The sequence below is a fragment of the Phocoena sinus genome, chromosome 10, assembly GCF_008692025.1.
Source record: "Phocoena sinus isolate mPhoSin1 chromosome 10, mPhoSin1.pri, whole genome shotgun sequence".
NCBI lineage: Eukaryota > Metazoa > Chordata > Mammalia > Artiodactyla > Phocoenidae > Phocoena > Phocoena sinus.
Genome location: NC_045772.1, coordinates 4,274,993 through 4,294,947, shown reverse-complemented (window position 1 = coordinate 4,294,947; position 19,955 = coordinate 4,274,993). Strand labels below are relative to the sequence as shown.

Below are 19,955 nucleotides of genomic sequence, written 5' to 3'. Positions count from 1 at the left end.
TACTCAATACATCCATACCCCCTTGCTCTCTACATACAAACTTGTTTTTGCTTAACTCAACCCAACTGTCTCACATTCCACTACAAAGTTATTAACTCTCCCCCACCCAGAGGCAACCAACATCATGTCCAGATGTTACATCCAGAGGCAATCAAATTAAGGCCCCTGTTCAGCACCCACCATCCTTAGGGGACTGTCCTCCACTAATTCTGTAACAATCCCTGTAGCAATCAGGACTGTTAGTTGCAAGCTGTGGAAACCAACTCCGGTTGAAGTAAATAGAAAGAAATTTATCGAAATGGTATTGGGTAGCTTGTAGAATTATCAGAAATACTGCAGACCAAGCCTAAACCTGGGCTAGACCAGGGACACCTGGAGTAAAGCCAGGGCTACAGCCAAATTCAGGGCACAAAACCAGTCAGGTGATGTCACTGCCAGCTACCACCGTGCCACTCAGCGCCGGACGCCACGGCTTGCTCTGCTTCCAGCACTGACCCCAGAAATTCCATGTTCTTGCTGCTGCTGCTTTTAACTGCTGACAAAATGGATTCGCCATCAACCTTGCTTCCTTCCATCACCAGCTGCCTGTACAAAATCTGGGGCAGTTCCATGAGATTGGCTCGCCTTGGTCACAGGCCAGCACCCTAGCTTTAAGGGAGGCTGGTGTGGGGACGTGAGGGTTTAGTTTCTGCAGTGGGAAGAAAGCAGTGCCTCCCCGTGAGGCTCTAAAGTGGGGAATTTCTCAAACAAAGGTGGAAAATGGATAGACGCCTATTATAATCCCATTCGCTTTTCTGGACTAGCAGGAAATTTCAAGATCGTCATTCTTTTGTCTGCGGCCAACTACAAAAGAAATGCAAATCTGCCCTGAAACAAGCAGAAACCCAAGCTCAAGTCTTCCCAGCCTCCACTGCTGCCCCCAGGGCAAGCGGAGAGAGTTTTTCCAGAACCTCAGCAGTTAGAGTTTCATTTTGTCAAAACAAAATTACATGTGCTTCAGCCGTGGAATGGCTTCTCCTCCTCCCTTCTTTTCTTCTTTGACCACAGGAGCTCCAATGGTCTTAATCTTTATAACTATCACCTTTCCCATTTCCACTTCCCTGCTCTTAGGACAGCCGCGTACCATGCCCCTACCCCCAACGCCAGGCTCGCATCACGGGCTTTTCTGTTTTCTGGGCTTTCGTTTGTGCGAGGCAGCAGCTTTATATAGTCTCCAAAGCAGAGTACAGCTCCTCGAGAACTATCTTTTCACAGAAAATTCAACGATGGCGGTTTTTATTTGAATTTGCCCTGATAATCCTTCTGATCCGCGGAGAGTTCCAGGACAGCTGACGTCATAAGAGTCCCTCGGACCTTGTTGCTCCCCGACCTGCTTCCTTCCCTGGTCCCAACGCCTATTTACAGAGTCCCTGACCACAGACACGGAATACCTCTTCCGAACCCCTCTCTAACTGTATCAGTCTGCAGTGCTGCATAACAAAGTACCACAGACCGGGGGACGTAGACAATAGAAAGCTATTTCCTCACAGTTCTGGAAGCCAGAAGTTCGAGATCCAGGTGTTGGTAGAGCTGGTCCCTTCTGAGGTTTCTCTCTTTGGCGTGTAGACGGCTCTCCTCACCCCGTGTCCTCACATGGTCTTTCCTCCGTGTGTGTCTGCGTCCTCACCTCCTTTTCTTCTAAGGACCCCAGTCCTACTGGAGGGGGGACCACTGTAATGACCCCATTTAACGTGATCCCCTCTTCAATGGCCTGGTCTCCAAATACAGTCACATTCTGAAGGACTGGGGGTTAGGACTTGTGACTTTTGCGGGGGACTCAATTCAGCCCAGGACACTCACTGTCACCGGCTGGGTGGGCACTGCGGGCTGGTGACGAATGTGTGGGCTCAGGACCCAGACATGCCGGGGTGCACCCTGGCCCCGCTGCTGGTGCACGTGAGGCTGGCAGTCTCCTCTATGGTCCTGCCCCCCCTGCTGTGAAAGAGGGTTCATGCAGAGTGAAATGGGATCAAAGGTGGAGAAGTGCAAAGGTGCGGGACAGATGGGAGCAACATCCTTTGCCGTCAGCGGGGAGGTGGACGAATGAGACGGGCCCAGGCAGGGACTGCTGGTCGCTTCCCGGTCACCGGCGGGCCTGACGATGGGGGCTGCCGTGCCGCGTGGGGGGCACAGGTTCAAGGCGTAAGAGTCAGGAGAGAGAGGCGTCTGTGGGAGGCCCGGGAGAGCCCAGGGCTTCTCCACAGCTTGTGTACTTGGCACAACTTGGAAGCTCTCATTTTGGGAGCCCACTTGAAGGGTTGGGACTTTTTGCACTCGTCCCCCTAGTCACACGATTGCACCTCTGAGGAATACCTTCCGCATGAGGAAAGACGCCAGTGGAGTGGAGAAGGAACCCAGAGGGGGCGGTGAATGGGCTCAGGAGCAGAGGTGCTTGGATGGCAGCCCTGGGCCAGTTCCCAGGCTGGCAGAGGGCAGCGTCTGGGGCCACACCGGGCGCCAGCTCTGCCATGCCCCTGAGCCACAGTCTCCCCAGCCGTCACGTGGGGGGGAGGATGCCCATCTCAGCGGAGGTTTTGATGCTGGGCGTGGCCCTGACTCAGAGCCACGCTTGCTCTCCATGCTGCACTGCCAGCTGCTGGAAAGGCCGCTTCTGCATTCACACACTAGACAGGATTTGTTTTTTGGCTGTGCCCTGCGGCATGCAGGATCTTAGCTCCCCAGCCATGGATCGAACCCTCCCTCACCCCCTGCAGTGGAAGCGCGGGGTCTTAACCACCGGACAGCCAGGGAAGTCCCTTGACAGGATTTATTGAGCACCCAAGGTGTGCAGACACAGTCCTTGCCCTCAGGGAGCTAGTGGGTTAGTGGGTGGAGAGAAAACCAACACTTTAACAAAGAAAGAAAGGAGTATGAAAGGGAGAAGTGTCATGAAGTGGGTGGCATCTCGCCTGAGACCTGAAGGACCGAACGGGGCGGCTGGCCAAGCGGAGAGGCAGGAAGGGAGGGGAGGAGCTTGGGTGTTCTAGGAGCCGTGCAAAGGCCAGGGGGCTGCCGCCAGGGCGTGAGGGGTGCAGGGCCAAGATAAGCCTGGAGTGGTGGGCAGGGGCCAGGGCAGCCACTGCCCTGAGAAAACCACCCGGGTGGGTAGCAGCATCTCGTGCGAGAAAACATAGCGGTCCTGTCCTCCAGAGGCTGGGCAGCGTCAAAGACATTTGCTTTCTGACTTGGGGAAAAACAGTCCACGTGTGCCAACAATGATCTTTCAAACAAAATGGAGAATTATTTGTTATGTGGAGGAGGGCAAGCATTTGTTCTGCTCCTCAGAGACGGGAGAAAGCTGGACTGTCACAACGGGACATAATGAATGACTTCCTGCTTGGAGCAGAATCCGAGGGGTGTGTGTCATCTTGTCCTGGACTGGGGGCCAGGTGGCGGGGGGCTCCTTTGGTCCCTAATTCCCCCCGTGGAACCTCTCTGAAGACCATTCCATCTTCCACAAACTACAAGCAAATGTGCAGCTCATCAAGTTTCCTGACTCTTACCTCAAGACCCAGAAAGAAAATGATTAGAATTTAGTGCCAGAAAGAAACTTGTCTCTCCAGATAAAATGATACATTTCCTTTGGTCAGAAAACAGGGACTGCATAAGTGATCATAATTTGATTTTTGCTTTGGTCGCCAAGAAACTCAGAGTCAAGTTTATGTGCAGGAGTTATATCACTCCAGGTTTCCTCCCTGTCTCAATTGTATCCTAAAAAATAAAAATTAAAATAACAACATTTTCACTAGTCAAACACAACATCCACTTTCATTTAGCTCCCTTTTGATCTTTAGCTTCATGACTATAGCTTTTACAGAGTCATAACTGCAGTGTGAATCTAAACATTCACACTCAATCTTGTTTTCCTTTTTCTTTTTACATGATATTAGTTCGCAAAGATCACATTTCTACTCAAGCATTGTATTTAGCCCTTTCGACCATGGTACAATATTCTGTTGAATCACTGACTATTGACATTGGTGAATTCAATTGTACATACCATAAATAAGCTATTGTCGGACATTGCATTTTTCTAGCTTTTCACTGGAATAAACAATTCTGCTATTATAAAAATAAATGAATAAAAGTTATGAAAGAGAAATACAGATATGAAAAATGTTCAACCTCTGTGATGATTAAAGACATATATTGAAACATCGAGACACCTGTCCTTTTGACTGTGGAAATAGCCCAGATTAAACAAAGATACTCGTGCTGGAGAGGAGATGGAGACACCCACGGCTCAGCTCCTGTCTCTCTCTGGGCATGTGAATTAGTCCATTCCTGGGTGTAGCATCTGTTCTTCTAGTGTATCCATGCGGGGAGCTGAGCCCAGAGCACACAGGTTTCACTGCAGCCTGATTTATAACCCCCAACATTGAAATGATCTAAATGTCCAATAATAGGAGAGTGGTTAATTAAACGTGTGTACAACTTTTATACTAGTCACTCACTGGATGTATAATGTAGATTTCTAATAAGAGGGGGAACGTTTATGCTGTAGTGTTCGGTGAAGAACAGAACCCTGGATACAGATGAGCCCGGGATTGGGAGTCAGATGGCCTGGATTCAGATCCCAGAGCTGCCAATCACTGGTCATGAGAATTTGACCAATGACCTCACCTTTCTGAGCCTTGGTTTCCTCATCTCCAGAATAGGGGTACTAAAGCCTCCTGGGGCTGTGGTATTAATGAAATAACATAAGAGCATATAATCTACTACACACACTACACTTTCCCTGGTTCTCTAACCTCCTTCCACGGCACCCTGATTCTCCCGTGGCTTAAGGACATCAAATTAATATTAAAGTACTAGTGAGTCTCCAATCTGCCTCCAGCTCAGAGCTCCCCACTCACCCTTTATCCAACTGCCTTCAGGACTTTACCATAGCACATCTGTGGGCTTCAGGGACCCACATCGTCCAGTCAAAATGGACCGGATAATCTTCCTGAGCTGCTCAGGGTCTCTGATGCCTCCACACTTTGCAGATGCTACTCCCTCTGCCCAGGAATCCCTTCTCCCTCTACTGCTCGTCTTTCAAGGGCCGGTCCCATGTCCCGTTTCTGGGAAGCCTCCTTAACCCGGGAGGCCATTAGCAAGCGAGCCCCTTTCATGAGCTTTTCTGGGCTCTTTGCAAACCTCAAACTTAGGAGGTAACCTGTGGGGAGATGAGTGTTGTGTCCTTCTGTTGTTGTTGGGGTTTTTTTTTTTGGCTGTGTTGGGTCTTGGCCACTGCGCGCAGGCTTTCTCTGGTTGTGGAGCAGGGGCTGCTCTTTGCTGCGATGCGCGGGCTTCTCATCGCGGTGGCTTGTCTTGTTGCGGAGCACAGGCTCTAGGCACGCAGGCTCCAGTAGTGGTGGCTCGCAGGCTCAGTAGTTGTGGCTCACAGGCTCTAGGCACACGGGCTCAGTAGTTGTGGCTCACGGGCTCTAGAGCGCAGTCTCAGTAGTTGTGGCTCGCGGGCTCAGTAGCTGTGGTGCACGGGCTTAGTTGCTCCGCGGCATGTGGGATCTTCCCGGACCAGGGCTCGAACCCGTGTCCCCTGCACTGGCAGGTGGATTCTTAACCACTGCGCTACCAGGGAAGCCCTGTCTTTCTGTTTTTGATTTTTTTTGTTGTTAGAAAATTTCTTTATTATTACTCATTAAGCACCAGCTTAATAGTGCAGAAATTTCAAATCACCCATCAACAACTCATTCTTCCCCACCCCACAGCCCCAAATTCCTGATAAAGAGCTCTTCAAGTAAAGACACACTCTCTTCTCTCCTCTGTATAAAACTTTACGAAATAAAGGCAAAGAACTGTGTACATCTTGCTGTAAATGCTGCCCACAGCTGTGGAGACAGTGTCTGCCCAAGGCTCCCTTTACTGTCCAGGTCCTGAAAGACTCTTGTTCATGAATTGTCTCTTCACAAAGCAAGTCCACCACTTGCTGGGTTTATCATTCTGAGGGTTAAAACCTTCTCCCAAAGTCTCAGTCCAGTCTCTTGCCTCAGCTGTTGTAAGTAGGTCCTCATCACTTCATCTTCCTGTTTGTTCGCAGGTTTGGCGTAAATTGCATTAAGTGGAAAACCAGGCTCTCTGGGAATGGGAAAATTAGCGATTCCCAGTGTATACATTTCTTTCTTGCCTTGGCTTTTAGAATTGCACTTTTGGAGTTCCTTTAGACACTGAGAAATGTAGAGAGTTATATATATCAAGGTCCTATCAGCTTCATTCTTAATTTCATAGTTTTTGAAGAAGACATTGGCCTTGAAGTAATAGATAGTTTCAGCCACAATATCTGTATCTTTTGTCTCTCTAGGGGTGGGTCCTTTGAACTGACTTCTGATAGGCAACAGTGCCATGTTTCCAATGAGTTTCATGTCAGGGTCCGTGAGGGGAGAGTGGTAAACCGGCATCCTGGAGGCGCCCAGGTTTCAACCCCGGTGAGGAGGGTCGGGTTAGAGCGCGGCGCTTCCGCTCTGGCAGCCCGGGTGGAGTTGTTTTTGATTTTTAAATCTATCATTCATTCAGAAAAGGGCTCATGTAAGTGAGCAGCTTCATAAAATTTCACACACTGAACCCAACCTTGAAACCAATACACAGATTTTAAAAAACATCCTAACTGGCCCCGGAGAAAGCTGCCTCATGGCCCCTCCAGTCCCTAAGCCATCACCAGGGTCATCACTCTCCTGACGTGTCTGAGAGCCTCCCTGTAGCTGCCTGGGTCGTAGAGCTCTCACTTTTCAGGGCTGCGTAGTGCTCCAACCCGACTGCCCAGTGTTTTCATTATACTGCTGGTGAGGTTGGGGCCTTCCTTGTTGGAAGCCGTTATGAACTACGCTGCAGCAGACACTCTGGTACAGGATTTTCTGTTTCTTGGTGCACACTTCACAACACGTATATGCCTTTCTGCTGGGTGTAAACCCAGAGTGGGACTGCTGGGTCAGGGGACCCCTACCCTTGGCTAATGGTGTTCCTGTGGGTCTCATCCCGTTGCCCCTCATCTTCACCCGTACACGTTTTGTTTTTGTTTTTCTTCTTCTTTTAAATAAATCTATTTATGGTCCCAACGGACTAATTCATCCTCAGTAACCACCGACTGGTTGCAGCCATGAATTCCTACACAGGCCCAGCGCAAAGGCTGCTTCCTCTCCGGCAAAAAAAATCTCTTTCTCCCCGCGGTTGGGTGTCCCGGGTTCATCACCCTCCACGGATGCTGGGATGTTGGTGGAGTCTGTCCGCTGCCCGCCCCACTGGCGGTCCCCTGAGGGCAGAGCCAGGTCGAAGCCCGGGACACACCTGGAGTTAGCCACCGACCTGCAGAGCCCCGGGCGACCTGCGCGCAGGGATGGCGAAGGCGCGAAACCCGCAGACCGCGGGTTCGGGGTTATTACTTGGGGGCCGGGTCCCACAGGGAGCCCCCCGAATGGTCACCACCCTCAGAAGGCGCCTCCGACCCTGGGGACCCCTCGCCGCCTGACTTCCATTTTGGCGGAGTCGGGCGGAGCTAACCTTTGCTACCCAGCCCGCCCCTCCGGCCGATGGGTGGGGAGGGGATCGGGTTTCACTGGCGCAGGGGGGGTGAGGGGTGAGGGGGGGTGCCTCCCGCCCGACTGCGCCCCCCTTCCTCGGTCCCCACCAGGAAGAAGTCTTGGGTCCCTGCTCCCAGCCCGGCCGTGGGCCTGCGCGCCCCTCGGGCCTGGGGTGCCAGGAGGGAGGGCCCAGGAGGTCCCGGGCGGGGAGCGGTCGAGGGGGGAGGGGAGCGGGCGCCCCGCGGCCCCGCCTCCGCCGCGCCCTCCCCCGCGCCCTCCTCCGGGGCGGGATAATTGAACCGCGCGGCCGGGGCCCTGCGTTGGCTGTGGAGGCGCTGCTGGAGCTTGGAGCCCGCGCTGCCCGCGTGCCGCGCCCGGAGCCGAGAGCCGCGCCCCGCGCCCCGCGCCTTTGTCCGCCCGCCGCCCGCCGCCCATGGAGCGCGCCGTCCCGTCGCGCCGGGTCCCGCTGCCGCTGCTGCTGCTCGGCGGCCTCTCGCTGCTGGCGGCCCAAGGTAGGGGCGCGGGGGCGCGCCGGGCGGGGAGGGAGCTCCCCGAGCCCACGGCCCCCGCGTTAGTGACTCCCCGACACCCCGACCGCCCGGACCCACGCCCCGTGCGACTTTTGGCGCTGCCGGCGCCCGGGAGCGTCGACCGGCGCTGCGCCCCTCCGCGGTCTTCAGGGTGTCTGTGCTGCGCTGCCGCTAGGCCCCGGCGACGCTTCCCGCCCCCACCCCGACCAGTCTCCTGGCTTCGGTCCTGATCACCTCACTGACGTGGGAATTTGTTTTAAAGACGGATCCCTATCCCTGCAGACACATCCTCCTGCCGGCCCTCTCGCATCCACCCTGCCCACCCTAGCGCCCACCCACCCCCTGGGGCCAGGGTGCGGGCTGGGGGAGAGGAAGGCTGGCTGGTGGTTGCCAAGGACCCCCCCTACCTTGCACCACCCAGTGCCTGCTCCTTGCACCTGGAGCGCCCCTGGCGTACCTGTTCACACTGCCCCCACCTCCACCCCTGCACAGGCGCTGTGGTACCCAGCTTGCTGGGCAGTAATTTGCCCAAGAGACAAAAGCAGTCATGGGGTAGGAGGTGGACGTGAAGAAAGCAGAGAGGAAGGGAGTGGGCTGAAGGTGTTCAGGGCCATGGCTGTGTGTGCGGAGACCCCGCCTGCCCACCTGAGACACCGAGGACCCCAAGACACGGGGTTCTGCCAGGCTCCAGACTCAGCTCTCAGCTGTGGCTGGGGACAGGACACCTCCAAACCCAGCCACCTGGTGGCAGAGGGCTGCCAGGGGGTCTCCACCAGCAGACCCGTGGCCCAGAGCTCCCAGCCATGACCTCTGACCTCTCTGCTGACCCGTGGCTCATCAGTCATTAGCCAGGCCAGCCTTCCTGGGGCCAGGCCCAGATAAGAGCCCCGACCACCCTTGGCATCCCACATTCTTTATCTCTGGCTCAGTTGAGTTTCTTTTAAACTCTCTGGGGACCACCCTCCGCCTCTGTCAAAGGTCACTGGTCAAAGGTCACTGTTCTCAGCTAATGCTTTGCCAGGATTCAGGGATTCCCGGAGAGGCTGCCGGGGGGGCGGGGGGAAGAGCTGTGCAGAGGTTTCTTGGCTCAGTGGCTCCCTGCAGCAGACCTTCACGGAGCTCTGGCTGTTCCAGGCATCGGCTCCATCCTGGGCATGTCTGGGGGGGGTACATCTCATGGGGTGGGGGGAGGTGCAGGGCTCAGCATTGGCAGCAAGAGCCATCCCAGGCCCTGGGGCTTACGGGAGGCTTCCTGGAGGAGATGGCGTTTGGGCAGGAGCTGGTCAGACAGGCAGGGAAAGAAGGGAATTCTGGTGACCCCTGGCTGGAGTGAAAGCCCAGAGGGGCCTTAGACTGGGGGCCACACAAGACTCCTCTTGGAAATGGAAGGGGCCCCGGAACCTCCTGTATTTTACACCCAAGGAAACTGAGGCGCAGAGAGAAAGCTTAGTTGAACTGTCCTGAGCCCGAGTCCCCAGATACTCCATCGCTGTTCTTTTCTGCCTGCTGTTTGAGAAGGGTCCCCTGCAGCCTGGCAGCGTCCAGCTTTGAAGGAGCACCGAGACTTGCTAGGCTGAAGCCTGACTGACGGTTTACAGCCGTCTTCTTCACAGAGAAGCTCCTAACTTGAAGTGTATAAAGGAAACCTTAATTACGCACTGACGAGAACGCTGTGGTCCTTTGTCTCTTTTGGGAGGTCCCTCTTTGGAGTTTCAACAAGTTTAGTGTGGTTTGGGGAGAGAGAGAGTGTGTGGTTTGCCTTGTTCCTTTCTGTGCCTGCAAACTCAGAAGCTGTAAGGTTCCCTGAAGCCTTGTAAGGCCAAGGGTGACACTGTCCCCACCCTCCGTAGAGCTGCGGGGTCCAAGAGGAAACATGCAGTTTAAAAGTGATCACGGAAAAGGCCTCGATGGTGAGCCCTTTAGCTAATCTGCTGAAACCCATTTGGTGACCTGGCCACGGAAACGCAGAAGGGGGCTGGACTTTCGTGCCAGGGGGCAGAGTTGGAACCACGGGTCTGTCCTGTATCCATCTGTCCAGTTGGGTTTTCCTGAGAGCCAGGGTGGGCGGGAGTAGAGAGAAGAACCGTGTTGGGAAAGACGGTTGTGTTTTCTCCAAGACTTCTTGGCCTCTGGCTCCAGCCGGGCAGCCTTCCTGACTGATTACAGAGAACATCGCTGGGAGGAGAACAAAGGGGAGAGAGGACTTAGCTTGGAAACACGTGGCGGCACCGCTGCCGCTCCTAGAAGTTTCCCAGTTGGGTGGCAGTGGCGGGACATGCTGATGGGGCTGCTGGACTGTGAGACAGCGTGCCCTGAGGGTGCAGGGCCAGGGCCTCTCCTGCGGAGCCACAGCTCTGGGTCACGACCCCTCTTGGCACTGCCCAAGGCCACTCCCAACTTGGGCTCATTTGCCGCCTCTGATGGTGGCGGGGGAGCGTGACTCACCGTTGGGACCCAGCAGGCTGCCAGGAGCGTTTGTGGGACTGCAAACATCTTTGTCTGTCATCCCTCAGAAAAGAACCACGGGCTTATCTGGTGGTTTTCTCATTTGTAAGATGGAGATAACAGAGACCAACTTTTTAGTTTGGCTGGAGGATTGAGGGAGAGAACATAGGACGACGCCTGTGATGGTAGCTGTATTATTATTATCTGTTATTTGTGATGTCCCCTTCCTAGAGTAGGATAGGACAGTATCCTTTTCCCCAAGATTGCACTACTAAAACTGCATTTCCCCAGCCAGGAGCTGGGAAGGAGGCCCAACAGGGCCGCAGAACCTGCGGCAGCTGTCGAATGCAAAAGCCGTGTTGGTAAAGGTCATGCAAAGTGGCCTCAGCTGGCCTCCTTAGGCGTTCAATCATCTGTACGCGAAATATCTGCTGAGGGCCAGCTCCGTGCCAGACACTGTTCTAGGTCTTGGGGATATGGCAAGGAGGAAGAGAGACCTGGCCCTTCTGCCCATGGGGCACATCTCCCGGGAGATCCAGAAAAGCGAACAATTACAAACCAACTCCAACTGGGAGTGAGTCAGGGAAGACTTCCCGGAGGAAGCAGCATGCAAACTGGGATGTAAAGGAACAGAAGGAGGGCTGGGAGGAGGGTGGGGAGGGTGTCCCAGGCAGAGAGGAAAGCATGGACAAAGGTCCGGAAGGTGAGAGAGAACGTGGGACTTCTAGGAGTTCTGCCCCCTCCTTATGCTTGGGGAAGACCACCGTGTCTAGCACCTTTTCCAGCAGCCCCTTCCCCAGCAGCCCCTTCCCCAACGGCCTGCACACACCTCCCCCTGCCCTTTCCTCTGAAGGTGGAGCTCTGAGCAGTGGGCACAGTGGGTGGAGCAGCTTTGCAGGAAAACTGTTCTAATAGGGAGTATTTTGCCGGTATGTTTTACATAATAAAAGGTTTTTGTTTTGCAAAACATCAAATTATAACAATTTCATTAATAATGCTTTTGCAGGCTTCATATGGTTCCAGTTTCCCTGTAATGGTCTCAAATGAGGCCAGATAATGAAACGGCGGGGGGAGGGGGGGCGGCGCACCCGTTCTGTCAACTTTCCTGGGGTCAGAGACCCTTCAGCCTGGAGGGGAGCTCATTGTTGAGAGGGTGTGGCGCTGAGGCCAAGTCATCCAGCTCATAGCAGGCATGGCTGGACCAGAGGCTGTGCTTTGCGGCCAGCACTCTTTCCACTGGTCACTGCTTTTAAGCCCCAGGCTGGTCATAACGAGAGGCTGGGACAGGAGGGTCCTACACCGACCCACCCATTGCTGGGGGTCAGCACTTGACCAGGGTTAGGAGACTGGTTCCAGCCCTGAAAGTGATTGGAGAGAGCTTGACGGACTCCCACACGCTCTCTGCTCTGTTTCCTTAAAAACAGAATGGAAACTCTCTGCCCTAGGAAATTATGATAATTGGAAGTCTTTTACACTTACTCACTAACTTAGTCCTTCTCCACAGCCCCATGAAGTAGGTACTACTGGTATTTCCACTTTACAGGCATGTAAACTAAGACCCAGAGCGTATACTCTAGCGGATGACAGGCTCCAAAAGGAAGAATAGGTTCAAGAAAAATACTGGCTCAGCCCATTAGCGTAAAAACACCGTGATCTTGGGCGTTTAAAATCCAGTCCTGGGGCTTCCCTGGTGGCGCAGTGGTTGAGAGTCCGCCTGCCGATGCAGGGGACACGGGTTCGTGCCCCAGTCCGGGAAGATCCCACGTGCCGCGGAGCGGCTGGGCCCGTGAGCCATGGCCGCTGAGCCTGCGCGTCCGGAGCCTGTGCTCCGCAACGGGAGAGGCCACAACAGTGAGAGGCCCGCGTACCGCAAAAAAAAAAAAAAAAAAATCCAGTCCTGGCAACCAGCCCTTGCTCAGGACGATGTGGTAGTAAATAGAGGACTCCGGACCTCGTGCTCCTAACCACTCAGCTGGATGGGCACTTCAGTGCCAGAAACGAGTGCTGTGTGTACGAGGGGCTCCTTTGAAAGAACAGGCATTTTCTATGGGGGGTAATGGACGGGGGTGGGGGGAAGACCACAGAAGTGGGAGCCACAGCCTGGGCCCTTGAGGGGCTCACAGCTGGCTTGACAGAAGGTGGCCCCCCAGACGACAGCGCCCGTCTTGGTTCAGATCTGTGGATGAGCCTGTCCTGTGCTGGCGGGGCCATCCAGCCCAGGGTCTGGCTTGGTCGCACCTCTCCCTCAGGTGTGGCCTGAGTCAGGGCCTCCTCCCTGCCATCTGGGGTGGCGCCTAGGAGCCCCCCAAAGAACCAGAGCCTGTGGTGCTCTCCCCGCTGCAGGGCTTGGCTGGCTGTGGCCTCGGGATGCTGGGAGCGGTCCAGAACCGTCGTCAGGATAGAGAGAGTCGCCCCTTTGCTGGCATCTCTGTAAAGGAGAGTACTCTTGGCTGGTCTTGGGTCCTGGACACAGCAGGGCAGGCCTGGCCTCTGAAGAGAGCAGCCCTGGAAGTTGTTAAGTCCTGTTTCCGCTTAATCCATGGGGACACCGCCGCCGGCCTTGCCAAGGAAACTTGTCAGAGCGCTGGGCCGACACGGCCGGGGCCAGGAGTCTGGAAACCAGGTTCCCGCCCAGCTCTGTCCCCGGCTTCCTGGGGGATCCAATGGGCAAGGGTGCCCGGTTATTCCTTCCTGAGGCCAGAGGCCCAGAGCCTCTTTTCCCCCAGTGAAGGGTTCAAGGTGTCTGAGGGCTTCCCTTCCTCCATGGCTCTGGGGCGCCCAGAACTCCTTGGCTTGAGGCTGCATCCCTCCAGTCTCTGTCTCCATCTTCATGTGGCTTCCTCCTGCATCTCCTCTGTGCATCTCTAAGGACACTTTCATGGGACTTCGGGCTCACCTGGATAATCCAGGATGATCTCATCTTGAGATACTTCATTCCATCTACAAAGATTCTTATTCCAAATAAGGTCACATGCACAGGTTCCAGGGGTTAGGACATGGACATATCTTTCTGGGGGCCCCCGTTGAACCCACTACACACACTAAGAGTAAACACAGAAACAGATGCACTAACAAAAAGTATCGGGGGCACCCGTGCCATAGTGACTGTAACACACTGTGACAGTGGGACACGGGTGGCTCTCAAGTGGGTGTTGGGGGAGGGAGGGAGCGAGTGAGAGCAAGTGATACCTGAGCTCAGATGTGAGTGGCGAGAAGCCGACTCTGAAAAGACCTGGGGAAGAGCGTCTGGGCGAAGGGGACAGCCGGCACAAAGGCCCCCAGGTGGGACCAGGTGTACCAGAGGGACCGGCGAGCTGGTGTGAAGGGAGGGGAAGGGGGGGTGCCCGAGAGGGTGGCCAAGGCGGGAGGGGCAAGGCAGTCGTGCAGGGCCTTAGAAATCAGGGTGTGGACTGGATTTTATCCTAGATGCTTGGGGAAGGCGCTGGAGGATCCTCAGCGGGGGGGTGACATTCTTTGACTCACACTTCTAGAAGTCCCTCTGTGTTGCCTGGTGAATGCATTATAGGGAGACCAGAATGGAGGTGGAATAAGCTGGGGGGAGGCTCCTGCAGGGTCCAGGGCCAAAGATGCCCTGGGCCGGGGGGGGCGGGGGGGGCGGGATCTGTGGACCAGAGGGAAGTGGACAGATCTAGGGCGTTTGGGAGGTAGAGTGGACGGGACTCACTGAGGGCTTGGATGTGGAGGGGGAGGGAGATGGAATAATTCATGCTGGCCCAGTTATTTTGGCTCCAGCCTCTGGATGCATGGTGACTGCTAATGACTGAGGTGGAGAAGCTGGACAGGGGAGGGGATCAGAGTCCTGTGTGGAAGCCTTAAGTTTCCTATTAGACGTCCGGGTGGAGCCTGGGCTCATGGGCGAGACCAGGCTGCAGACAGAAGTGTGGGAGTCTCGGCCGATAGGGGAGGCTGGATGAGGCCACCCAGGGAGGTGGGAGCAGTGGGGGGAGAGGACAAGGGGCCACGGCACTGAGCCCTCGCAGGCAGTTTGAGGAAGAAGAGCGGCTAAGTGGCATCCCCTCAGGGGGGTCCCCAGAGCCACCCCCTCAGGGGTCCCCAGAGCCATGGGTGGTAGCTGGGACACGGCCAGGATGGGTTTTTAGATGCTAGCTATCAGTGTTTTTATGCTAATGGGCTGAGCTCGTATTTTTCTTTCTTTCTTTTTTTTTGAGCCAGGATTTTTCTTGAACCTATTTTTCCTTTTGGATTGTGTTGCCTGCTGGAGTGAAATGTACTGGAAGTTTTGTTACCTACGTGCGCCACTCGTTTTGACGTAAGACGGCTCCCTGAAACCCATCGCGCCACGCGTGTCGTTATCCCCATTTTCCATTGTTGGTGTGAGACCCACCCCACCCAGGCACAGAGAGGCCAGGCAGCGCGCCTGTGGACACACAGCTGCTAAGTGGCAGCAACAGGACTCGAACACAGGCGGCTTGGCTCTCACGTCGTATTCTTAAGCAGGACACTGAACTAACCGCCTCACTTTTCTAACTGAAAAGTCTCCAGTTTTTTAAGTCCAGCTTCAGGGGGAAGCCACTGTCTCCTTCGGGCCGCCTCTGTGTTTGTTCCATGGCCTCGGGCAAATTGCTTCATCTCTTCCCGTCCCCTGTGTCATAGAGTTGCTAGGATCACATGAGATCATTCGTCCATTCATTCCTTCATGGACGTTTACTGTGTGCTGGCTCTGGACCTGCTGTGGGGCAGGGTGCAGAATGAGACTCCTGTCCAGCCCTCGTGGCACAAGTACACCCTTGGTTAATTACTTGTGCTAATTGCTGGGAAGTTCAGGGAGCAAAGAAACCACGAAAGAAAGGAAACATGTCTGCCCCATGTTCACGTGTGTGCATGTGTGTGTGTTGGGGGGTGCAGTTAGGGAGGACTTCCCGGAGGAAAGGACCTTTGTACTGGTGTGGGTGTGAATGAGCTAGCCGGAGGAGAGGAGGGACCCAGGACCACCCAGCCTGGCAGAGCTTCAGTTTCCAAAAGCCGGGTGCAGAGGACACTCGACAGGTGTGCATACATGGTCTGAGAGGTGAGAGGAGAACCAGGGGAGGTGGGTCCTGCAGGGGATGCTGTAGAGATGCGGGCCGGGGGAGGACGGCCCACATGTCCACTGGGCTTGATCCAGGAGGTCACTGGGAGCCGCCTGGAGGGAGCAGTGTAGAAGCTATTGCTTCTCGCCTTCCCAGAGATGTGTCTTCTGGTCCTTGTCTCCTGCTGCCTCCTTTTAGCTGGTGCTCTATCCGAGACCCCGTCTCTCTGTGCCAGGTGCTGGCGTCGGAGGGTGTGAGGGCACCAGCCGTTCTTGTGCTGAGGACAGGGCCTGGAGCCATAAGAGCAGACTCAGCATGCCCTGCTTCCTCCTGGGGAGGTCTTGGGGCCTTGAGGAGGGGAGATGGGTCTGTCCTCATCCCAGTCGTACAGAATGGTGCAAAAGCACTGGGACACACCAGGTGACAGTTGCTTGTCGTCTCCCTGAGAACGGGGTCATGACTCTGGATCCCTCGCCCCAAGCTCAGAGCCTGGCATGTGGAAGGGTCCTAAGAGGGGCATCTGCTGGCGCCCCAGGCTAGTGAGGTGGGGGGCCCCGCAGGGGCTGGGGGTGTGGGCTGAGTCTTGGGTGGTTCTGTTGGGTTGGAATTTCCTGTTGGCATCTCCTTGCATCTCAGGCTTCCCAGCCACGCGGGTCCTGGACCCCACGGGGACCCCCTCCGACTTTTTGCTGTGGCTTTAGACAGTGCCGTGGAGCAGATGGGGCGTGGGCCTTCCGTCAACTCTTTATTTTTCCAAATGAGAGTATTAAAATAAAACCAAATAGAGAGCTAACCGACCACCATCTCATATCTCAGCATTTCATATACATGGAGGGCATTTTAATGCCCCAGGTTTTGGAAGGACAAGGAATTTTGTCTCTGTGGATCTCATCAAGTCAGATTAACAGGGACCAGAGATGGAAACTGTGCCCTGCTGAAGTTTCTTCTCAGAGAGGGAAAGGATCTGAGGGAGAAGATTCCAGACTCGCCCGAAGCCCCACTTCTCTCTTAAGAGCACCTGCGGGCTCTTAAGGACGGGCGTTGAGTGAACAGTAAGCGCGTGGTGGGTGTGGGTAGGTGACAGCGCTCCCCGGGGTTGGGGACAGAAGAAACAGTGATGGCCTTGTCGCGCCAGGTTTCTTTCGTGACATGACTTAGGAGGGCCACTCAGACATGGCGGGGTCTGTGCCTGAGGTTTCCTCAATTTTACGCCCTTTGGGAGGTGCTGCCGGGGGATCTGCTGGTGAGCCTGGTTGGTCTGATGCTGTCAGCTGCTGTGTGTGGCATCAGGTGGGGTGACACCTTGGTCGTCTCCTTGCCCCCCGTGCCCAGCCCAGCCATGTGCCCTGTGTCAGAGATTGGGGCCACAGCCTGGAACCCCCATCCCTCTTTCCCCTTCCACTGATGTCACAGAGTTCCTTCTGTGAGTGGTTGGGGGAAGTGATGCTGGAAGAGGGGCCTTCCCATCACCTCCAGAAAGCCTTCCCTCCCATCTCCCCTGGGCTCGGGCAGCCCGAGCCCCATGCTCCGTGGCCCCATCTGCCAAAGGACTTGTCACACTCCCGGGTGACAGTCACTTGACCCAGCCGCTCCCCCCACTAGTCTGGGAGTGGCGGACCGGCACTGAGAAGGTGCCGCATCGGGGTGTGACAGGATGCACAGGCTGAGGGGGGGCGTCGACGGACATGTCCACAAGTGGGGACAGGAGAGGGGCGCCTCTTTGGGCTTCAGGTCACCCCCGGTTTGGTGATGGGGCAGAACTGAGAGGCAACCTGACCCCGCAGGTACAATGAACAAGCCACGGTGTCCGCAGTGATGCAGGAGGTCAAAGCCAGGGCAAGTCTGAACTTTAGGTCTTTCTGCCTCTCCTCCACCTGTCCCACCCTCTGCTGGCCACTGCCCCAGCTGCATGGGGGAGAAATGATCCCTGGGGATTTTTGTTTTGTTTTTAAACTTTTAAATCATCTTTATTTTGGTTGCAAAGTTACAATTTACTTTTTAAAAATATATATTTATTTATTTTTGGCTGCGTTGGGTCTTCGTTGCTGTGCGCGGGCTCTCTCTAGTTGCGGTGAGCGGGGGCTACTCTTCGTTGCGTCGCGCGGGCTTCTCATTGTCGTGGCTTCTCTTGTTGTGGAGCATGGGCTCTAGGCGCGCAAGCTTCAGTAATTGTGGCATGCAGGCTCAGTAGTTGTGGCTTGTGGGCTCTAGAGCTCAGGCTCAGTAGTTGTGGTGCACGGGCTTAGTTGTTCCGCGGCACGTGGGATCTTCCTGGGCCAGGGCTCAAACCCATGTCGCCTGCACTGGCAGGCAGATTCTTAACCACGGTGCCATCAGGGAAGCCCAGGCGGATTCTTAACCACTGCGCTACCAGGAAAGTCCCACAATTTACATTTTAATTAATATTTTCACCCTTCCCATTTGAGGTCTCATAGCTTGCCTTGGAAAACATTGCATTCTCTACCAAACTGCTCTACAAAGATGTTGTAAAATACAGTTTCCCAGATTAATCCTCTTTGCCGGTATTCAGATTAGTGCATAAAGACAACATCGATTGAAAATGGCAAGTGACTTAATCGGCAGAACGTACAATTCCTTTCCTAGTGAAGGGTGCTACAAAATGGTACACAAAAGCTCAGTTTTTAAAATGCATTTTAAAAACACGCATAACTGTGTGAGCTATTATATATAGAATGGATACACAGCAAGGTCCTCCTGTACAGCGCAGAGAACTATATTCAATATCCCATGATAAGCCGTAATGGAAAAGACTATATTGAAAGAGTGTATATATATGTATAACTGAATCACATTGCTGTACAGCAGAAATTAACACAACATCGTAAATCAACTCTACTTCAATTAAAAAATTTAAAACTACGCATAACGTACAGTTGACCATTTCAGCTCTTTTTTAAGTGTGCAGCTCGGTGGCATTAAGCCCATTCACATTGCCGTGCAACCGTCACCACCATCTGTCTCCAGAACTTTTCATCTCCCCCAATGGAAACTCCGTCCGCATTAAACACTAACTCCCCCTCCCCCTCCCCCAGCCCCTGGCACCCACCATTCTACTTTCTGTCTCCATGGATCTGACTGTTGTCAGGACCTCGTATAAGTGGCATCATACAGCCCTTTTGTGACTGGTTTCACTCAGTATAATGTCATCAACAATGAAAAAAATTAAAAGAAGGATTCCTTTCAGTGTTGGGCATTCAGCTTCCAAAAACAACAATCATGGGGAAGTTAGTTCCCCAAAGTAATTTTAACCCGAGGCTGCATATATAACGGTTGTTCTACAGGACATAAGGAAAGATAAATAATGGCCCGTAGAACCAGACCGTCATACTCAACGTGGTTTCAATAGAAGAGCCAAGTTGGGATCGTTAGAATCTGAGGACAAGGTTGACAGATGGAGAAGATGCTCAACCCAGAGCTGTTTGTTCCCATAGTGAAATATCGGAAGTAACGTAGATGCCCGGGGGGGGGGCGGGGGAGTGGGTTGGAGACGATGCTACTTCTATACAACAGTGTGACGCCTTGTGCCTGGCACAGTGGCATAAAAAAGGAATTTAAGGGGGTGAGAGGTGGTGAATGGACGGGCTGTCTCTGCGGGGATCCTCATGTGTCCGGCTGTTACGATGAGGACAGCGTTGTCCTGTCTGCTCTGACCTCTCTGCTGCGTCCCATCCAGCCTGGCCGTGGGTGCCCCGTGGCCCCTCGGATTGGGAGTGCAGGAACTTCCCCCTGGCTGGAGAGGGGGCGCATCCTGCCCAAGGAGGGTGTGCTGACCCCGGCCACTGGGAGTTCCAGCCTTATGGCTGCTTGGGGCATTCTGGGGATGTTCCACGTTTCTGGATTGAGCGAAAGATGTCACATTTCATTGTCCTTCTGAGAATAAGGTTCAGAGTGCTCCAGGCTCCCCAGTGGGAATCATTTCCAAACGTTTCTACAGCTTGGGCACAAAGTTCTCGTGCCACTGAGCCAGCTCCAGGAGTCTGAGCTTCACCTGTGCTTGCCTTTCTCAGAGTTGAGGGAGGCCGAGGGGCTGCCACTCATCCCTGGGCCATTCTGCACCCCGAGACAGGGCCTTGGTTCCCGCATTCTTCACGGACAACGGCAAGCAAAATTCCCTTTGTTCCTTCCACGTGTAATCCAGCCACTGTTTACTGGGACTCCCTGTGTGCTCGGAACTTTATAAGCTTTATCCCTCTCCTCAGCCACCTTCAGAAGGTACTGTGAGCCCCGTTTTGCCGTCCAGGAAGCTGTGGCTTAGAGAGGTGAAGTGTCCTGCCTAGGGTCACACAGCAAGAAGGCGCTGGAACTGGGATTGGGGCCCATGCCTGTTCGGCTCCGAAGCTGGCATTCCTACT

General features: G+C 54.5%; 2 protein-coding genes across 3 annotated transcripts in view; one reads left to right on the top strand and one right to left on the bottom strand.

Moving 5' to 3' along the window:
- Positions 1-5,773: 5,773 nt before the first annotated feature.
- On the bottom strand, positions 5,774-6,488 carry LOC116760739 (actin-related protein 2/3 complex subunit 3-like). Its single transcript, XM_032646062.1, has one exon. The coding sequence runs from the start codon at positions 6,438-6,440 to the stop codon at positions 5,949-5,951; it is 492 nt and encodes a 163-aa protein (XP_032501953.1). The 5' UTR covers positions 6,441-6,488; the 3' UTR covers positions 5,774-5,948.
- Positions 6,489-7,871: 1,383 nt separating this feature from the next.
- Positions 7,872-19,955, top strand: part of FBLN1 (fibulin 1) — a 78,988-nt gene continuing 66,904 nt past the window's right edge. Inside the window, exon 1 of one of the 2 annotated variants that reach the window (XM_032646147.1) lies at positions 7,872-8,068. In XM_032646147.1, the coding sequence (XP_032502038.1) occupies positions 7,990-8,068 (79 nt within the window). In that variant the 5' untranslated portion in view covers positions 7,872-7,989. The remainder of the gene's footprint in view (positions 8,069-19,955) is intronic. The other variant, XM_032646146.1, reaches the window with a different exon arrangement.

Bases quoted from the DNA above. Each gene is read 5' to 3' on its own strand.
- LOC116760739 (XM_032646062.1), bottom strand. From the start codon at position 6,440: ATGCCGGTTTACCACTCTCCCCTCACGGACCCTGACATGAAACTCATT.